General features: G+C 38.2%; 1 protein-coding gene and 1 long non-coding RNA gene across 5 annotated transcripts; both read left to right on the top strand.

The window, feature by feature from the left end:
• The first annotated feature begins 3,555 nt into the window (after nt 1-3,555).
• LOC126602081 (uncharacterized) lies at nt 3,556-6,980 on the top strand. Of its 4 annotated transcripts, XM_050268897.1 has the most exons (3): nt 3,556-3,813; nt 4,851-4,921; nt 5,821-6,980. In XM_050268897.1, exon 3 carries the CDS (start codon nt 6,005-6,007, stop codon nt 6,848-6,850), a length of 846 nt encoding a protein of 281 aa, XP_050124854.1. In that variant the 5' UTR covers nt 3,556-3,813; nt 4,851-4,921; nt 5,821-6,004; the 3' UTR covers nt 6,851-6,980. The 4 variants fall into 4 exon arrangements, with proteins under 4 accessions (XP_050124854.1, XP_050124851.1, XP_050124852.1 ...); XM_050268894.1 differs by lacking the exon at nt 4,851-4,921; XM_050268895.1 differs by lacking the exon at nt 4,851-4,921 and having other exon boundaries at nt 5,777-6,980.
• Nucleotides 6,981-11,203: 4,223 nt separating this feature from the next.
• On the top strand, nt 11,204-14,715 carry LOC126601124 (uncharacterized). The gene is made up of 6 exons (XR_007615687.1): nt 11,204-11,527; nt 11,615-12,781; nt 12,861-12,983; nt 13,062-13,444; nt 13,723-14,457; nt 14,554-14,715. It is a non-coding gene; the product is annotated as an uncharacterized LOC126601124 (long non-coding RNA).
• Nucleotides 14,716-21,903: the final 7,188 nt, after the last annotated feature.

The raw sequence follows: 21,903 nt of genomic DNA, 5'->3' as shown, positions 1-21,903 counted from the left end.
TAGTTGTGAGAGGGGGAATTTTTGTCGACGAAAAGTGGGATGAGCATTGATACCTCTACATTAAGAGGGAGAAAGAGGAAGTGAAGATGTGAGAGAAAGTGAAGAGGGAGAGGTGCGTCGTCTGCAAAGTTGTGAGAAAGAGGAAAGGGGAAATGTTAGATCCCACATCGCCCAGGGAAGTGGATCCCGTAAGCCTTATATGTATATTCCCATCTTTACCTAGCACAAGGCTTTTTGGGAGTTCACTGGCTTCGGGTTCCATCGAAACTCCGAAGTTAAGCGAGTTCACAAAAGAGTAATCACAAGATGGGTGACCTACTGGGAAGTTCTCGTGTGAGTTCCCAGAAACAAAACCCTGAGGGTGTGGTCGGGGCCCAAAGCGGACAATATCGTGCTACGGCGGAGTTGAGCCTAGGGTGTGATGGGGACCCGGGTCGAGATGTGACAATTTGGTATCAGAGCCAATCCCTAGCCGGAAGTGTGTTAACTAAGACGTCGGGCCCTGAAGAGGGGTGGATTGTTAGATCCCACATCGCCCAGGGGAATGGATCATGTAAGCCTTATATGTATATTCCCATCTATACCTAGCACGAGGTCTTTTAGGAGCTTACTGGTTTCGGGTTCCATCAGAACTCCGAAGTTAAGCGAGTTTGCGAGAGTGCAATCCCATGATGGGTGACCCATTGGGAAGTTCTCGTGTGAGTTCCCAGAAATAAAACCTTGAGGGTGTGGTCGGGGCCAAAAGCAGACAATATTGTGTTATGACAGAGTTGAGCCCGGGATGTGGTGGGGGCCTGGGTCAGGATGTGACAGGAAGCGGTTGTGAGAGAGAAAGGGGAAGCTCCTTCCATAAAATAGTAGGGTTCTGCAGAAGATATTATAAAAAAAGCTAATGCAGAAGATATTTTTATAAATATAATATTTATTTTATTTTTATAATTTAAAAGTGAATTCAAAATAAAAAAAAATCAAGAATCTTAAAAAAATTTAGTCTGTAGTTTAGTCTAACATTGCATCAAACATTTCATTGTACTTATCTTGCTTAGTCTAAGTCAAGCCAGTTAAGTTTTGTCCCTGAAGTTAGTCCAATCCGAAATAGTCTAGTGTAACAAACGCGCCCTAAGGTTGCAGGGAGATGGTTTTCTCGAAGGTCCAAGACTGTTTGCAATTAGAGAGTGATTTCCCTAGTGTGGTGTAGTACAAACTTAAATCTCCCTCTAACGTTATATGTTCTCTTCTTTCTCTCACTCTTTGTTGTTCCTTGTTTTTGTATTTAGTTCTCCCTTTTTGTAGGTAAATGGTGCTTTTCTAGACTTCCTATGGAATCTCTAATTATGGCTAGGTCTTCCTTCCTCTTTCTCTTGACATAACTATGACCTTCCGTATTGATATAATGCAAATGAGTGCTGCTGCGCTTGTGAAGACTGCGCTGCGCCTCCTTCCCAAAACACTGCTTTCATGGGTCAGTTTCCACAAGCATCTCCCGACTTTCATACATCGTTCTTCTGCGTGAACTAGGAAGGGAAAGCTATCCTCTCTCTTCATTAAATGCATGCTTTGCTAGGCTTTCACGTGAACTTAAGGCTTAGGGTTTGGTTTCTTCCTAACTGGATTGGTTGGCTTCCTAGGGAAAGAAGGAAACTAAGTTTGTTCTCTCGCAAACTCACCCATGTGGACTTCAAAGATTATGGGCTTGGATCTTTAGGCACAAGTAGCCAAAGTCTTCCATAATGTTGACTCCTCGTAGGCCTAACAAACTTCCTTAACCATTCACACCATAATTCACTTGGCCAGCCCCGTGCATGTGAGTTGGGTTTACTTTAGCGTGAATAGTAGTTAGCGTGATAAAGCGTGGCATGATAAATATGCATGGATTTGCATGGGCTTGACATGATTTTTTAAAATGTCTGGTTTAATTACTACAGCATGGCATGATAGTGAATATCTTTCTTTTTCGATTTTGCACATTTGCATATGTTTAGACTTGATTTGAAGCTTGTATGACAATTAGGCTTTGAGACTTGATTGGACTTGGATATGATTGTTTTTGAGTCTCAACATTGTCTAAAATAACTTTTTTTTAACCTTGCCCGCCTTAGACCAAATTCCTCAATCCTCCCTTGCATTAATTTGAGTGTAGATGGCAACCAAAATCATATGATAAAGTTAATTTATCAATATGTCATCATGTTTAATTGTTTATAAAAATATTACTGCTAACGGGACTTGCTACCTCACAGTTTAGGGTGCATTATTGCTCACTATCTTCAAATGTTGACCCTATGTAGATTTATTTAAATTTTAAGATTTGTGTCTATTTATTATACAGATAGATAATTTTCATGCTAATATTATAAAAAATTGTGCAAAAACACAAAATGACAAAATTTTTATAGATTTTCACTTTTGAAATAGCCTTCTTAGCATTCATCTTATAAGAAAAGAGAGACAATACCATCATGTTTAAATTTCTTTTTGTCATCTCTTTTTAGAAAAAGGAAAATTTGGCTTTTCCTTAGATTTATCACGTTATCTAAATGCCAATCTCCTTCATATTGTTTCAGTTCTATATCTAAAATCTAAAAAAGACGTACCCCAGCCATCTACAACTTAAATTCATGGTGTGCCCAGCAACATCTAACCTACACAATAGTTGAACCCTAGAACCAATACACGAGAAAGGATAAGATTATGAATGAGGATATTTGAGGTAAAGTAGGAGTAGCCGAAATTGAAGGAAAGATGAGAGAAAATCGGTTACGGTGGTTTGGACATGTGCAAAGAAGGCCTATTGACGCTCTGGTTAGAAGATGCGACTACATGACAAAGGTTCAGGGCCGAAGGGGTAGAGGAAAACCTAGGAAAACTTTAGAAGAGACTCTAAGAAAAGACTTAGAGTACTTGGATCTAACGGAGGATATGACACAGAACTGAACGCAATGGCGTTCTAGGATTCATATAGCCGATCTCACTTAGTGGGAAAAGGTTTTGTTGTTGTTTGTTTTATGGAAATTGAAATTTAATCCTCAACACATAAAAATTAGTCGAAAAACCAAGAATATTGAAGTCATAATTATCTCCGAATTTGGCATGTTCACATAAAATACATTGGTGCTGCCAATGCCAATTTTTTCATAGACAGATGAGTTTTGGGAACATTTTAGTAAATTCTAGAAATATTTTTAATGTTAAAATCCAAAACTTCCACTATGGTTTCAATGTATTACATGTAACGGATCAATGAATGATTAAATATACGGTAAAAATTCGAACCAATAAAACTATCAATGTGTACTATACATGGATGCATACTAAAAAAATCTCGTTTTAAAACTCTAAAGCCGATAGGGCATAATAAGTTGAACAAAAAAAGCATATAAACTTGTGTGGAATAAAATTCCCAAAATGTCTGGACATCTCAAGTACTGCGCCGAGTCATACTCGGTTATCACGCTAATCCCTAGAACACACTTGCCTATTTTTATAACTCATCACACAAATCCTCCATCTCACAGACGGACAGGATAGACAAGGCTAACAGACACACACTCCCGTTACATTTAAAAAGACAGCCAAAAACAACGGCACTTTTATTTGTTTTTGTGTTTTTTGAATCCCAAATTTAAGTAAAAGTCTCTATTACACAAACAAAAGAATTTCTCTTGGTGACAGGGCCACTCTCTCTTTCTTTGATCATTATGAGTTGTGTGGCTTCGTACCCTCGTCTTCTCCACCACCTCTATCAACATCCCTGTTGTGACTACACAAACAACAACCCTACTTATCATCTACACCTTAATCCTCTTTCATCCTGTAAGTTTTTCGTTAATCCTCTTTCATCCTGTAAGTTTTTCGTATTCGTTATCATTCTCTTATGATTAGATGGAATCGAGCTCTTGACTTATCGTCATCATTAATTGAGAATCATTTTTCTACAGTTATATGTTTATCCTTTAATGTGATACGAAGGAATCGAACTCTTGATTTATCAAAATTGTTAACTCCGAATTCTTTTTTTTTTTTTTTAGTTGCATTGTGTGCTTATTCTTGAATGTTTTGTTCTTTGTTCATGCCAACATTAACTTTTCATTCAGCTTATAGATGTGCATTTGGATATGAATTCGTTGAATTGGCAGCTCTCTAATCGATTTCCTTGTAATTAATCTTTTTAATATCGGCTTTATCTGTTGGGTTAATTTCCTTTTCTGGGTCATTTTTTTATTCTTTCACATTGCCTGAATTCAGTGTGTTTTTTTTTCCTGGAATTAATATCTGCTTCTTAATGTTTAAAAGTGACATTATTTCATCTTAATATTATTACCATCTCCTTTAGTTGCTAATCGGTAATACAAACAAAATTGTCAAAATTCATCACCTCCATCACAAAATCATGGTCTCACATTTAATATGATATTAGTTTATTTATTTATTATGTTTAATGATTTGCAAATTATGGTTGAAGCAAACAATAAAATTAAAAAACAGAAAGTAGGGATGCTTTGCAGGTTTGCATGCTGATTTGTTTACCTGCATAATTTCTCTCTCGAGTTCTTCGGACGCAAATACGTTTCCTTTTGTGTTTTTTGCTTCTACCAATTCGAGTAGGATTCTCTATCCTCTTAGTTTCTCTTCCCTTCTCTCTCCTCATCTTTCAATGATTACGGTTAAGTCACTTCAACGTTTTGTGTTAATTTTTAATAGCCAAAAGAAGACAAAAAAAAGCAATATGTGAGAGGAGGAAAAAGAAGAGGATGGAAATAGGGGGGGGGGAGCGAATTCTACTCCCTCCCAATTTATTTATTTATTTTTTTTGAACAACCAATTTAGTGTTTTGTTTTCTAATTTTATAGAATACGCTTGTCGTTGGATGGCATACAGTCATGCATTTTGGGCCGTTGATCATGAGCCATGACATGATTAGGTAATTTCAATCAAGATAATGTTAGGAAGACCAAAATTTTAAACCAACTTTGCAAACCAAATAATATGTCACCAATAGAAAATAAGCACGCTAATGCTAGGAAGACCAAAATTGTAAACTAAATTTTGTAAACTAAATGACATGGATTATGCTAGGGATACTTAAGTGTTGATTAACGTGTTTATTTCTTATTGGTGACACATCATTTAATTTACAAATTTAGTCTACTTAGCATTACTCATACATACATATATCCATATATGCCATCAAAATTGCACGTGTTGCAATCCACAGACCATGTGTAAGACTAAATTCAAAGTTATTATTATTTTTGAGTAAAAAGAGCAGTGAAGACTAAGAATAAAACGTGTAATATTAATTGTCAATGAATGTTCAAATGAATCTGATTGTACATTTTAGACGAAGAATATGATGTGTTATACATTGAATTTCAAATGAATATGAATGTTTAAATAAATTTTGAATGTACGGTTTAGATTAACAATCTAACGTGTCATGCATTGAATTTCAAATGAATTTGAATCTACAGTCTGATAAACAATCTAACATGGCATGCATTTTTGATGAATTTGAATGTATAATATTAGATTAACAATCTGACGTGTTATGCATTGAACTTTCAAAAAATAATTAAATACTCGGTCTATAAATAGCAAAATTCGAATGTGCCTTGTTCAAATTCACAGTTTGGCAATTAATTTTTTTTTCTTCATACAATACAATACAATTTTTAAAATTTTCTTGACAACCCTCTATTTTGTTGTATCATTTCTAGGTTTTACTTATTTCAGCTATTACTTATTAGCAATATTTACCAAATATTTACACATGCAGGCTTAACAAATTTTCTTTTGGTTTCTTGTTCTGAAATTGTCCAGGCAAGTCACAGTGCAACACATCAATTTTATCAGATTTTGCTTCCTGAATAAACCCAAATATTTATGTCACAAATATTAGCTGGCTCTCTCTATCCAATATACACATCTCTGTAATTTCCAAACCATCATTTAAACAAATCAGCCTGAGAGGGCTCTGCCACACTGTCCGTATCTGTCTCACATAATGCACTTGTATAATAACACCATGCAGATCCCCAATGAGCCTCGCCCATGCCAAAACCAAACTCCAACCCGCCTAGGATTTGGTTTCAAGGCCTTAATCCTAGACCCCAAAAAAAACCCATCTCATAAAACTTGCTCCATGACGCTCTCCGACTTGCTATCCCCAACTTCCTCTTCTCTTTTGAGTGGAGATTACATTGGAATGGAGAGCTCGACTGACGTGCTTAAGGACGGTGAGGATCATCAACTGCTACCGAAGGTGACCGGTAGTGGTGGTGATGGGCATGATGGTAATTTTGGTCAGAGGGTAAGGAGTAGGAGGGAGCAAAAATGGGCATTGAAGAATAAGGAGTTTCCACCTCCTATACCTTTGTTGGCACGCACTGAGAACTTGCCCTCTCGTATGCCTTGGGTGTTGAAGAGGCATTGCACAGATGATGGGAGATTGATTCTCACGGAGGAGAAGGTTAGGCATCATGAGTACTTCAGGGCTCATAGGTCAAATGGCAGGCTCACTTTGCAGCTTATACCGCTTGATGATGAGATTTTGATTTCCCCATTTGCTTGCTATGGGAATGGGAATGGGAATGAGAACGAGAACATGAATGAGAACGAGAATCATAATGGGAATGATGATGATAATGATGTTGGTGATGGTGGCCGCGACGACAACAATGGTTGTGAAGATGATGACGAGGATGATGTGGTTGAAGATAAAAAAAATAGTGGGACTGGGGCATCAGCAGCTTCAGCCGGGAAGTGCTTTAGTTTCAATAGCGTGGGAACAGGTTCACCCTGCATATTTGGAGTGCCAGTGCGGTCAACCATCAGGCATGTTCACAGTTAGATTTTGATGATACAACACTAATGTCACTTTTATTTTATATTTCTTTATATCATGTCATGTGACTCATGTGTCCATGCTTAATATTGTTGTTACTACTAGTCTTTATTAAGTCTTTATTTGTCTTGTGAAATTTTCACGGGTTGTCATGATCTGTAGGTTTATTGCACGTAGGACTGATGTGGAGGGAAATTTTTTTGCATTTTTATTGATTTTGTTAGTAATTCTTGTCTGTAGAGACTATGTTGAGGATGTGTCAGTTTTCGTGTTTTATTTTTCATAAATGACATGAACACTAGAACTAGATGCGTTTTACTAATCAACTCGTATATTATTCAGATTAGCTAGGTATAAGAAAACTGTTAAAAATGCATCCAATTTTTTTTTCTGTTTCAGTAGTCTGTGGCCATTTTAGGAATGAGAAATGGATTTGTAAATGTTTGACACTTAGGCAATGATAGTCGATTGGGGAATAACTTTATTTTCATTTTAGTATTTGTTTTGCATAGCAGTAGGATTTATATAAATTAAAATATTTTCTTTATTCAACAATATCTTTCTTTGATTTCATAAAACTTTCGATTTAGCTATTTAGTATTACAACCTAGTAGTATTCCTCTTTACGTGTAAGGGAGAGTTGTTAGGTTCAATTATCACCAAAGGTGAATTTGAATTATATTATTATGGTTAGCTCAGTGTAAGGCTTAGTCCACTTCTTCACCCCTTAATGTAAATAATATCGTTTCCTAAAAAAAAAAAAGACTTTCAATATATAATGGAGGTACTAATTTGATTGTAGAAAACTTCATCAACACATTCATTCACAAGGGATAAGGATGGCAAAGGCAAACACTCTTGTAAAATATAACGCATTCTCAAAAGTGTCCATGTATATAAAAGTATCTGTACGCTTTCTCTTTTCCTTTCACGTTTATGACACAAGAAAACGAGAAGATAAATAACACTTTTTTAGAAAATAAAGGAATTAATTTAAAGAGAAGCTTTGGGGCACCCGAGGTCTATAGAGTCAAACAGAAGAGCGTTTTTGGCTTGAGAATGGATAACTCCATTCTAAATACATATATTACTAATATGATGACCCACGGAAGTAGTCATTTAAATAAAGAGATTACATTACAATGGAAAGATAAATACTTAATGAAAAGATTGTTATAGATACTAGGCACCTAATAAAACATAGCTTTGAAAGATGAGAAGCCACAAAACATCAAATTTAACATAGGAACTATATTTATTGTCGTGCACTCCATCAAAGGGCAAGGACAACTACTTTTCACAAATATTTTTTTATTTTTTGTTGCCTTATTCTTTACGTGTCATTATTGCTTTATTATCCACTAATAATATCTACTCAAATTTTTATAAGATTCTTGACCATTCACATAGTGCCACATGTTCTTATTCAATAAGCATAATTAATTAAAAATTAAAAAGCGAATACTATCGTACTATTATAACTAGTTATGATATTGAAACAATATTATTCTTAGTAGCCTACAATCTAGGGGATAAAATTAGTGGGGCTAGGTCCGTCTTCCCTTAGAATGTATGGAACTTCCTCATCTTTCACAGAAAACCTTCTTCTCATGACGCCCTTTTTTTTCACTTCTCCAAAAACATTTTAAATCAGGAGACATATATTCGAGGTGTTGTGACATGGTATCCCAATCAGTGCATGTTGACAAGCCAATTCATCAACTAATTTTCAATATTTTTATATGAGTACATACATATATATACATCAATAAACCTATTCCTATCTTTAACTTGAGTTGTCTTTGCATTCGAATATTTAGCAGGATGTGGCCATGATTTGCATGCAAAGGAGTAATGCTATAGTAATTACATATTTGTACTAGTATTTATACCATCTTTCCAATAGAGGAAGAGTTTATTAATAACGTGGATTCCAATTTTGTTAGAAAGATAATACAAATATATGGTAAAAAGTAGTATTTTGATGCGACAACACCATGTTGTGCATTATTAGATGTGAGAAAACACTTAGATGCCACCGAATAGGACATGTGTTGAAGTTAATTTCTACCTACCTATCTTTTGGCCACATGTCTTATTCCTATATATTTATATATTACCTATGTTGGGGGACTTTTAGGTCGAGGTGGACTTGGGCTTTGAGAACGTCCTCTTGTCTCCTTTGGCACAGATTCATATCAAGTGCCAGGATATCTTGAAAGAGTTAGCATGAATGATCAAGATAATAACTTGTTCAAGTGAAGCGTGGTGTGGAAGCTAGAAGATTATCATTTTACATGAGAGAGAAGGGATTTGCATGGTTGCATGACATTCCTTGTTGGATAATCTGGGCTTTCGTAAGGTGATAGTAAGGTTTCTAATGGCTGGGATATTTAATGCAAAGCTATGGAAATTACTAAGGTTGCATGGATGGTGATGCTTGGGGCTTGGAGTATGCTTCTGGGCTAAGTGGAACTTTATGGGCTTCTTCCTATGTGGTTCTCTCTCACTACGTTTTCTCTATCTCTTCCTCTGTGTTCTTCTCATCCCCTATTTCTGTGATGGCTTCTCCCCTCTTATGTAAGTGAAAGGTTATTCTCTAGGTTTCAAAGGAATCTCCCTATGTGGCTTGGTCTTTCTCTCATTTCTGCCTAGCCCCCATATTATTCCCTTTGTGGCTTGGTCTTCCGTAGACGCTACTTCTGGTAGCACGCCTCATGGCTTTCGTGCGTTGGTTATCTGTGCAGGCTGGGAAAGGAAGGTCAACATTAAATGCCTGACTTGCTAGGCTTAGCATCCATTTAATGCAACAATATAGTTTAATTCTAACTAAGGGAGTTGGCTTGCCAGAGAAAGGGATAAACTAGGCTAATTCTCTCTTAATGATGCATGCTTGAAATACAAAATGTATGGGCTTGGATCTTTGGGCTCCCAAGCAGCCCAAAGTCTTCTATGACCCCAATTCCACGTAGGCCCGATAACCTTCCGTAACCATCCACACCATAATCCACTTGACAAGCCTCAAATATGTGACTTGGGCTTAGCATGAATTGTGGCTAAGGAAGCATGGCGTAATGGATAGGCATGAGCATGGTGTGAATATTCGGCTTAATCACCGTGGCATGTCATGTTTGTAAATATGTTCCTTGTCGATCCCGTGCCTTGGCATGTGTTTGGGCTTGAATGTAGGCTTTGCATGACAATTGGGCCTTGAGACTTGTTTGGGTTGGTGTGTGACATTTTTGGGTATCCCCCTTGATTATGTGGGCAATGAGAAACTTTGAGTGGGCTGAATGATCAACCCCAGGCCCAAGGGATTATATTTTTGAACGTGAGCTTCCTGATGGGACTCTTCCTCTTTCCGCGAGGCAACTGATTACTCCTTGTTGTTGTGCTCCCTTGCTTCCCGTGCACATCCAATCATATAGAGAAACTCTGGGTATTCCCCTGCCTCCACTTGGTAACCATTACAAACTGCTCTTCTCCCTAGGACACGTATTTAACTTGTCCTTGCTCATTCTCTCATTCTTTAATTTTCATTCCTTGTTCAAATTTTTCATAACTGCTTTTCTCTCCAAATTCTTCTTTGTTTTTTGCGTTGGATTGTGCCATCCCATTCATGCTTCTCTGTGCTCCACTACAAGGTTTTCTTCAGGTAAAGAAATTCTTCCCTTGACCATCATTTGAAATTTTCTTTTCCCTTTCATCTTCTTTGTTTGCCATGGTGATGAAATTAGCCAATGCATCTATCCTATTTGATTATGTGTTTAGAAGATTTCGGGGTTTCTTCATGGACGCATAAGGGGTGTGAGTCATTCTTTTAGGAAATCGAACTCCACTTCTTGGGTAGTCTTGCTGCATCAAAATCATGTACGTTTGCTCTTTGCGATTTCTTTCCTACTTTTCATGTATACTGTGCAATTGTCATCGAGCTTAGCTTGCTTGTGTGTTGATACATGCTTGAGTGAGATCGTTTGATTGATTGCATTGATCTGCTTGGCATGATTAGCTTGACTGCATATATAATTTATTTTTGCTTGGGTACACGTATAACATACTTTCCTTGGCTAGATCTTTTAAAGCTTTGATAACATGGCATGTGTAGGGAAAGATGCATGTGTTTTGAGTGATTTCATGTAGGGAAAATAGTCCCATGTTAAAGTCCTAGACTTTTGCTTTCCCAATGCGTGTTTGTTTACTTTCCTAGGGTAAATTCTTTATCGTGTTTTGCCTTGTATACCTGCATGTTTCTTCTTGCATGATGTACTAGTTTGTGATATTTATGGTTTGACGCTTGCTTTCCATATATGTGGTTGTGGAATCACCAAAGTGTTTAACTGCAGTTGATGGGTCATTCATTTCTGAGGACAGACTTCGACGAGGCAAGCCGCCTTTTCCTCTTGGTTCTCAAAGTAAGGTATTCAAGAAGGAAGAGCCTTCCTTCGACTCGGTCCCTCCTATTGATCCCAGATGTATTTCTCGGTGCTGCATCGAGAGTGGGTTGTTTCTCGCCATACTAATCCACTTCGAGTTCTCTTGTGGTGAGGCCATTGGCTGGGCATATTGGGTGGATATTGAGCTTAGCTTTGCGAACCATTGTGCTGCCAAGGTTTTGGACACTGTTTTCATGACCAAGAAGCAAGTTGTTCACCTCGAGCCTGAATTTCTTTGCTATGTGGTTAGGTATAGAGACTCATACCTTTGTTTGTGCTTGGGGATGGTTTACCCCTCTGGAGGATGTTGCTAATATTATGCATCTTCTAATTGCAGGTAATGTGGATCCATTCTATTACGTCATTCATTCTGTAGACATCGACATTTTTTATGTTTTGAAGAAGGGTGCTTCTACTTCTCCGAGCAAGGTTTTTCGCTTCAACGAATGGATCAAACACTTTTGGCAGAATAAACAAAAGCTAAACTGCAGGTTCGAGGCCATGTTGTGTTTATGGCTAGACTGCTTTGTCTTCTATGATAGCAAGGATACTTTCAGTGGCCAAGTGATTCCTTGGGCCATGGCGATTGCACGTGGCCACATGGTTTTGTTGGCTTCGTTGTTTCTCGAGCTTCTTTATCATGAGTTAGATCAGTTTCACACTCTGAAGGAGCAGGTCACGAGTAGTGCCTCATTGAAAAGTTTCCTCTGTGTTAGTTTCTTGCAAATTTTCTTATGGGAGCGCATTAAGGGTCTGAAGATAACTCTCTACCCCTCTGGCGTAGTGAAGAGCCGCTACGTTATTTAACGCATGCTCTTATTTTCCTGAGAAGCTCATTTCGGTTTGTCAAGCTTTAGATGATGTGAAGAGCTTTATTTTCCGTCCCTACGTGTCCCTGAAGGTTTTTTTTAAAGATGTTGTTTGTGGTGAGGATTCAAGTGTGACATCAATTCATCTATCTGAGAATCTAGATTTCCCTTCGCTTACCAAAAAATAATTGACTTTGCTGGATCCTTCAATCCATTTCCAGGGGAAAGATAGAGAAAAAATGAGTACAGTTTACTCTCATTTCTAGGTGCAACGTTAACTGGGTTTTGACCAAGGGGTGCATATATATTTCCGTGTTGAAATTCAGGTCTCTTTCAATAATTTGTTTTAGAGTTCTGTGTATGCACATATAGAATGTTTTCTTCATTTCTAGTACATTACCAACCGGACTTGGGTAGGTGGCATCTCTAATGGCTATGCCACTTATTGGTTAAAGAATTTCTTTGCTATCGCCAAGTTTCATGGTGACAAGCAGCCGTGATTGTCTTATAGCGTTGTCAACCATCCAGGCTAGTGTTAAAACCTATAATTGCTGCTTCTGGTTCAAAGCTCTAATGCCCTACTACAGTAGAGGAAAGCAATGCTTCGGGTGATTTTTCCCGAAGCACTAAGAAAAGTAGGGCATCAGGAGTTGGTGAAGGAAAACCTGTAGGTTAAGGGAAGAAAATGGCTTCGGGTATATTTCTTGGCTTGACTTTTCTTACTACTTTCACCTTTGCATGCTTTTCCTTAGTGTTTTATATGTTGTGCCTCAGATGATGCAGTGAAACATTTTAGGCCTCGGGTGGTGAATGACGATCAACCTAGTAACAAGCACGACTCTTTCCCTTATCCCAAAAAATTGAAGAGTGAAGGTTCCGTAACGAAGCCAAAGACTGGTAATAGATCTTGTTCCCTTGTTTCTTGCTCCTCTCACTTTGTGGTTGTATGCTAATTATAACTTTGTTACAACTAAGACTCCTACCAAGGAAGTAGCTTTTGCAGGCCTTGCTTGTAAGACTAAGAATGCCCGAGCATTTGCGTCTTCCAGCACTCTTAACCCTCTTAAGTTCCTTGATATTACTACTGCAAGTGAGGAAAAGCAGAGCACTGGGGAAACTAACGTTGATGAGGCATTGACAAAGGCTTGGCTGATGAGGAAAACAGCAATACAAGTGCTGATTTTGACCTTGGGAGTGGAAGACATCCCCAGGCTTCCTTAGGGAAGGATATAGAGGGTGAAGAGAATGGCAGATAACTAAGTGGCAAGGATGACTGTAAAGCAGCAGAAGATGTTGATCTTGCTGAAGTCAATGGATTTTTAAATGATGATGTTTAGGTGGAAGCGGAAGATACAAAGGTATGTTTCCTTGTTCTTCGTTGATGCTTGCCCTTGCGTGAATTTGCTACTGTCAACCTTCTCCTTAAGTCTTTAAATTTTTCTTAAGCTTACTTGTGCAAGTAGGAAGTAGCTAAACTTCACCTAAAATGTTTTCTTCATGTTTTTGCATGTGCATTATAAACATGTTGATTTGTTGGAATTCTGCCTTGGGTAGCTTCTGTGGGTTGTGCTACTTTGTGTCTCTGCTTGTTGATATATTTCCTTACTTGTGCATATTTTCTTGTTTTCCTTGTAAGTGAATGATGGTGTTGCAAATGCTACAGAAGATGTTTAAGCCCAAAGTTGCATTTTTCCCGAGCCTACAGCTCTTATTGAGGAGGTTCTTTCCTTTGAGGAGTCGGCTTCGGTTGAAGAATGTGCATTGTGGCATGAGGCCCTTAGGAAGCTTAAGCATAGTATTGCCAAAGAAGCCAGGATGCTAAGTTCGATTAAGGAGCTGATTCCTTCTGGCGGGGCTTTCTCTTTCTGAGTCGACTTTAAGGGTGTAAAGGTTCGTTCTGGACTAGTTGAGGCGTTTGGCAAGTTCTTTGAGCGTGTCGATGATGCAAATGTAAGCTTGATAGGTTTATTTCCCTTTATGCATGAGATGATCATTGAAGACTTGAGACCCTACTTTACGGTATGGAGCATACTTCCATATTATAACACATTGAGCATAAGCTGCTATGTTAGCAAGATATGATTAGTGATGTAGCTACTTTGGATGTGCCGATGGGTTTTTTAGTCTAGAGGCTGGGAGAGCTGCGTGATACCATGTTTGGACTTTGGCTTGAAAAAGAGAAGGGTGTCTTGAAGCAATTCATCAAAGTCAACAAATTGATGCGTGTTCTCGAACTACAGCGTAAGGAACTAGAGGTTGAGAAGCTTAAGTTGAAGAAGTTGGTCCGCGGGAGCTTCAAGGAAATAACAGCTTGCCTTCAACTCGCAGCGGATCAATTGCATGCTGACACCTTTAGCAGTTCCTCTGAAATGTGGTACTCTGAGCTTAACTCCTCATCTTCCCACAATTACACACTTTGCATAGCTATTTGCATTTTTCTTAATCCTCGACTTCTATTTCTTGGTAGAGCATGAACCTTAAGATGTATTTGTAGCAGGCTATGAAGAAGATTGCATTCCTCACTCCACCTTTACTTTTTATTTGTGATCTCCATTTGGATAGCTAACTTATTACTTTTCGAACAATGGCCATGAGGTTGCTTTGCTTTGCGTTTTTCTTATGCCTTTGGCTTTGGCTGCTGACATTAAATTTAGCATGATGCTTGTGATGTATTTAACCTTGCAATGACATTGGCTTTCTTCTACTTCATGTGCATAAGAATTTGCTGTACAAAATTATGTTTAGGCTTTGAGACATAGGCTTGAGCTTTTGCTTACTTTTTTGGGGGAAATAGCTGATCTTTCCACTTGGCACTTTGCCAGTGAGTTTCCCTAAGGAAAGATGGAAAAGATGTCGTAGCTTCCATATGGAAGCAGAGCAAGTCAGGAAAGTTTGGCTTGCTCAACTTTAGTTTTGCATTGATAGGTTTCGACATGATGCATAAGTATAGCTTTGAAAAGCTTTAGTCACTTGACTCAATGGTTTTGCATGGATTGTTGCTTAGCATGTTTGCATGAGTGATAGGATTTTTACCACCAGCAAAAGTAGGGATAAAAACACACAAAATACTTGCAAGAGAACAAGGTAGTTGTAGTATAAACAGCTTAAGCAAGGTTGTTTCCACATGGATTATTTAAAACAATTTATGCAAAACAAAAATCTTGGTTAATTATTTGAAAACAAAAATCTTATTTAATGACCTAAATTAAGAAAAATGAAATTGATTAAAAATGTTAACTAAGATATGCAATTTTAAAGAAGGAAAAAGGAAACAATTTTTAGAATTCAAACTGAGAAAGTACTAGGGTTCCGTCGTCACCCTAACAATCCTATGTAGTTCTTTTAATTACTTATGAATTACGAATGTATATTTTGAAAGTTAGGTTTTCCTAAAATATATCCTACTTGGAACCTCCAACATAGAACGTATATCTAACATGCAACCCGTTCGTGGCATCCAGATCGAATGTGAACATGCAAGACTCATTAAGTTTTGTGAAAACCTTTTGAAAAACCATATAACCCTTAAGATGCGTTGTCCATCCTAAGAAGTTACCATAAGAAGCCATAGTCAATTTTAGGGACATCCTTACACCAAAATTGCCTCAAATTACTTTACTAAATATCCTAATGGTCATGAATCACTACGACAAATAGATAGTTTAAACCGGTGATTAACAATCCAAAACTTGCATGCATAAATTCATAAGCAAATTAAGGAGAGACTACATATTCTTGCTAAAGATCATGGCCTCACCCTAGCAAAGAGGATTAGTTACGCATATTCATAATAAAAATCACATAGTCTTTATTGAAATAGAAAAAGAATGAAAACACCTTGAAAATATAAGTCTTGGAATCTCTAAGCTTTTCCTAAAATCTTCTCCCAAAAATTGCATGAAGAAGAAATCTAAGGTCGGCAAGAAGGCTTATTTATACTAATTTAAGGGCTGGTTTTGTGCTGTGCTTTGAAAAAAGCTGTTTCTGCTGTGCTGTGAGAATAAGTAGCTATGAAATAAAGCAGCAGAGTGTTTGGTAAACTTTTTTGTAAAAATGCTTTTGAAAAAAAAAAGCAGTATTATAGTGTTTGGTAAACTTTTATGTAAAACAGATATAAAAAAAAAGTCGATTTTTCAAAGCTGGGTTTTGCTGCTTCTTGTTTTTGTCTTTTTTTCACCCAAAACTGTGAAAAAAAAGCTGAAGCTGAATGTTTACCAAACACAAAAACAGCTCCCAGCTTTTTTTGATACCAGCTTTTTTCAGAATCACCTTAGTACCAAACCAGGCCTAAATAAATCCTCCTAGTAAAAGATCTTAGAATAAGACTAGGAAACCAAATAAATTGAAATAAATTAGGAAACATAATCCTAAACAGACTTGGTAAATTCGTCCAAAATTCTGCATAGCTACTTTTTGGACCCATATCAACTCCAAAACTGGCCCAAAAAGCTGGATTTAAAGCTTTTACTATTCTGAACACTTCTCTAGAAGGCCACGAACCCATAAGAGGTCATCTTGGGCTCAAAAATCGCAATGAAGCCCAAAAACATCACTTTCCAACAACGTGTATTGCTTCTTTATTTAATCGCCAGAAAATAACCGCTTGGTAGAAATTGTTGAAATTTTAACATGAACAAGCTAATTTTGACAAGAACAAGCTAAGGAACACACGAACGTCCTCCAATTTGAATCACTCCAAAATTCGTCTGTTTGATTACGTTTCGCTTGGGAAGAAGTCAAATGTCCTATGTTGAAAATATAAAGCAAATTATCAAAATTGTACCAAAATAATTACCAAATTATACTAAGAACAAGGTAAAATATATAATATAATATTGACTCATCAATGAGCATTGAACCATTGAGCAGCTTGCATGACATTGATAGGCTTTGGCATGTTGTATAAGTATGGCTTTGAAAAAGCTTTATTTGCTTGACTCAATGGTTTTGCATGGCATGTTGGCTTGGCATGTTTTCATGAGCATTGAACCATTGAGTAGCTTGCATGGCATTGATAGGCTTTGGCATGTTGAATAAGTATAGCTTTGAAAAAGCATTATTTGCTTAACTCAATGGTTTTGCATGGTGTGTTGGCTTGGCATGTTTGCATGGGCATTGAACCATTGAGTAGCTTGCATGGCATTGATAGGCTTGGCATGTTGCATAAGTATAGCTTTGAAAAAGCTTTATTTGCTTAACTCAATGGTTTTGCATGGTGTGTTAGCTTGGCATGTTGCATGAGCATTGAACCATTAAGCAGCTTGCATGGCATTGATAGGCTTGGCATGGGCTTTTATTATAACCTTGGCATGATTACTGCTATAGCTTGCTTAGAAGAAATCCATCTAGCTACCCTTGCCAATGTAAAGAAACGAATATACCAAAGATTTTGACAAAATGCTCTTTCATTTCATTAAAATTTGGGGTACATCAATCGTTGCATGGCTTTACAAGGCCTCATAGAGTAAGCAAAATGACCATTGCATAGAATGAGCTTGTTCTTCTAAAATGAACGTGAACGTTCTAGCAGTTCCGTTATCATACCTTCCTTAACCGAAGTCAAGTAGTAGTAACTGTTTCTATATGCTTCCTTAATCACAAAAGGTCATTCCTAGTATTGGACGGACTTTGAAGATCCTGAGATCTGTCTTCTTATGTGCTCGGCTATCCTGAGGACGAGATCTCCTTCCTTGAGGTTGTATGGCTTGACTGTGCGGTTGTAGGCTTTGGTAACTTACTGGTGATATAGGGCTGCTTTCCTAGTTGATTCTGCCCTTTTTCCTCGAGTAACTCAAGGTCTTTACACTCTAGCTTGTGCATGCTGTAACATCCCATTCAATGTTGTTGAATGTTGAAACTCTTGCCATAGGCATAATCATTTGCATAGAGGAAATAGCTTCGGACCCATACACCAAGGAGTAGGGAGAGAAACCCGTAACGTTCCTTAGAGATGTGTGATAAGCCCATAGGACGTCTGGAAGATGCGTGCTCAAGCCCCCAGAGTAGCTATGTACCATTTTTCTTAAGATTGTCAACAGTGTCTTGTTTGTGGCTTCAACTTGACCCTTTCCCTAAGGATAGTATGGCGTGGAGTGACGATGCTTGATCTCATAACCATCAAGTGTGGCACTTACTTGTTTGTTCACAAAAGGTGTGCCATTATTGCTTTCTATTTTGTAAGGTATCCCAAATTGGCAAACGATGCATTCCTTGATGAAGTTGGATACTATTGCTTATGTTGCATTCTTAAGAGGAATTGCTTCTACCCATTTTGTGAAGTACTCAGTGGCTACTAGGATCTATATGTGGCCTTCAGAAGTTAGGTTGATTGTTCATATCAAATCAAGCCTTCAAGTATGGAATGGTTATGGAGTGCGCAGATGGATTATAAGTACGGTGAAACCAGTATCGAAATTGTTAAGTTAATCATAAGGAAATCAGCACACATGAATGACTTTAATTTAATACTTCCCCAGTAAACTTTACCTTGCACTAGCATTGAAGACTTGTGGACTAAGTTTCCATGAACTTGGCATGCATGACATTGCTTGACCATGTTCTGCATGTCTTCCCTCATAGTTGGCCAATAGTATCCTAGGCTTAATAGCTGCTTATGCAGTTTCTTCCTTCCTGAATGCTCACTGCATTCTCCAGCTTGTACTTCTTGCATGACTTATGATGACTTGGATAACCCAAGGCATCTCAATGGTTCCCTATTAAATCTTTTCCGGCATAGAGTTGCCCCATCCACGAAGTACCTCTTGGCTGTCCCTTTTAATTTGCATGCATCCTTGACATTGCTTGGTAGTGTCTCATCGATGAAGAAGGTCAGGTATGGAGACCTTCAGTCATCAATGATGGAAACTGCAAATGTCTCTCATGGGGAAAACGTTCTACTACATTTTGAATAGTCGGCTTGGATGCATGTGGCTTGTTGCTTTATCTCTGGCCACTAGTAGCTTTTTTTTTTTTGTATTTTTTTGGAAGTTGACAGTAAAGACTCATAACTTGGTCGACTCTGCATCAAGTTAACAATCCTCTGGGCAGACGCTTGTAGAGTTTCCCATTAACATTGATGTACTCCTTAAGGCATTTGATGTTGAGCTCTCTGCTCGGCTTGGAAAGTTTCATTTTGATAGTTTCCCTTTAATCATCACCTTTTGGAGCTTTCTCCGGGAATGGTGCGTCAATGGCTGGGGCATCCCTTTTGATTACATCAATGTTGGGTTGTTCTTCGACAAACGTAATCTTAGAGCTATGTGTGGCTAGAGCATCCGCATATCTGTTGGTTGTGCTGAGAATGTGTTCCGACACTACTTGCTTGAAGCTTGCCATAAGTTTCTCAGCCATAGTACGGTATGGTGCCAAGGTTAATTCCTTCACCGCGAAGCTTCGTTGGACCTGGCTAAGGACCAAATTCGAGTCCCTTTCAACTCATATCTTCTTTGTGCCCATTTCCCTGCTTGTGGAAAGACTCATGATGAAAGCCTCATACTTAGCTACATTGTTTGTACATGGAAAACTTAGCTTGAAGGCTAAAGCAGTAGCTTGGCACTATGGATTGACAAGTACAATGCTAGCCCATCATCCTGTGGTTGTGGAAGAACCATCAAAATGCATGACCCATGGCTCATATTTCACAGCGATGACAACTATCTCTAGCAATACGCCAAAACCTTCCTTAGAGATGGTGGCCTCTTCTTCTTCAGGGAATAATGTTATCATGTCTATCACAGCTTGGCCTTTGATAACCTTAGGCATCACACATATAATATCGAACTCGGAAGTTGGAGCAATCAATATGCTAAACGACCAGATAGTATGGGTCTAGTGAACAAATACCTTACCGGGTCAGATTTTACCATAAGGTGCTACTTGTGGGCTAGGAAATAGTGGTGTAGTCGCTGTGATGCATAGATGAGAGCTAGCCAAAGGCATTCCGTCTTCTCATAATGGGTTTTGGCACCTTTTAGCTATTAGCTGACGTAGTAGATTGGTGCTTCTTCCTTAGGTGGATTGTCCTGAGTAAGCAAGGCTACTACAAGAGTGCTTGTTGCGGCTATGTAGAGTTTGAGCGGAATGCCTAGGACTGGTGCCTTCATGGTAGGAAGGTTAGTGACTAGCTATTGGACACATTGATATACTTCACCGCATTCCTTGGTCCACACTAATTCCTTCCATTTCTTGAGCAACAGGGCGAAGGCTCATGTTGCTGCTACTAATCCTGGGATGAAGCGAATATAGGACAACTTCCCCATCAAGCTTTTCAGCTCCTTTACGGTAGTTAGGGGCATGAGAGTTCCAATGGTGCACACCTTGTCTGGATCTACATCGATGCCATACTGATGTACTAGGAATACCAAAAACTTGCTTGAGGAAACACTAAAGGCGCATTTCTTAGAGTTCATCTTCAACCCATATGCTCAGCATCTCCTCAGCATCTCCTCAGCACTTTCTTTAGCACTTCCCATTGCCCTTCCCTGGTCTTGGATTTCACAATGAGGTCATCCACATAGTCTTCCACCTTCTTCCCCATCATGTCATGAAAGACTGCTGTAATTGCTCACTGATAGGTGGCATCAGCGTTTTTGAGTCTGAATGGCATAAATATGTAGTAAAAGTTTCCAAATGGTGTGCGAAAAGCCGTCTTCTCAGCATCTTTGGTAGACATCTTGATTTGGTTGTACCCACTGAAGCCATCCATGAACGACATTAAATCTTACCCTGAGGTTGAATCAATTATGATATCTATGCTGGGCAATGGAAACTCGTCCTTTATGAAGGAACAAATTTGTCCTAGCTAAGAACAAGTGAGAACATTTGAACACATAAGAAAACTAATAACACTTTAAAGTAGGCATGCATTAAAAAACAATTCTAAAACCCATGACTTTCAAAGCCTAGTGAATGGTGAACCAAAAGACCATTTAACAAATTAAAAAGAATAGAGATTTTGAGTTCCATTACCCTTAAAGCTCATCCTTGTTTACACAAGGGATTCACCCAAGTGGAGGGCCTTCAAGTCACCTCCTTTGCTCCTTGGATGGTTGCTTCTTTGCTTCTCCTTTACTACTTGAGGATTTGAGGAGAAGAACTCCAAGAACACCAAAAGTTTGGTGTCTCTAAGTCTCTACACCAAGGATGAGGTGTGAAGATGAAATGGATGACTTAGAGGAAGGAAGATATAAAGTTCCCTTTATGTGGTAAAGCTATAAAGTTCCCTTTATAGCACCTCAAATTTGAGTGCCAACTTGCAATTATGCTAAGTTCACTACCACTCACCCTATAGCCGGCCATCCTTTAGTTATTGAGCTATTTGCCCATTTTGTTTTAGTTTTCATACAACTTAAACATAATAGGTCTTGTGGACCAAAAACCTTTTATGCCCCGATACTCGAAACTAACTTGAAAGCCCAATACGAACCTTTCGTATAATTAATTAACTAATTAATCAATCTTGATCATTCTTAATTAAACCATTTAATTTCTTAACCATCTCATTTATATTTCTTCATTTTCATCCTTACTCAGTGTACAATCCATCAGGTTCCAATTAGCGAGGTAGTGGGCGATTGTTACTTTTAATGATCGATTGTGAATTGAAACTACATTTCAATTCTCCCTTTGATGAAGATTAGTGTTTGCTAATCTTCAGGGCTTCCACAAACCATGAGTGACACCTAGCAGTATGTCATGGCTACCCAAGCTAAGTAGAAGTGGTTGGAGAATCTATCTAGTTACAATTACAATGCAATACGGTTATTCTCTAATACAATACTCTTAATCACATTGTTTGAGTGATAGTTTGTTTCACGTC

The sequence above is a fragment of the Malus sylvestris genome, chromosome 15 (assembly GCF_916048215.2).
Source record: "Malus sylvestris chromosome 15, drMalSylv7.2, whole genome shotgun sequence".
NCBI lineage: Eukaryota > Viridiplantae > Streptophyta > Magnoliopsida > Rosales > Rosaceae > Malus > Malus sylvestris.
Note: the sequence above shows the minus strand (reverse complement) of the source record. Positions and strands in the feature narration are given on the sequence as shown.

What these genes read in the sequence shown, in the direction of transcription:
- LOC126602081 (XM_050268894.1), top strand. Translation starts at nt 6,005, where the DNA reads ATGCACTTGTATAATAACACCATGCAGATCCCCAATGAGCCTCGCCCA.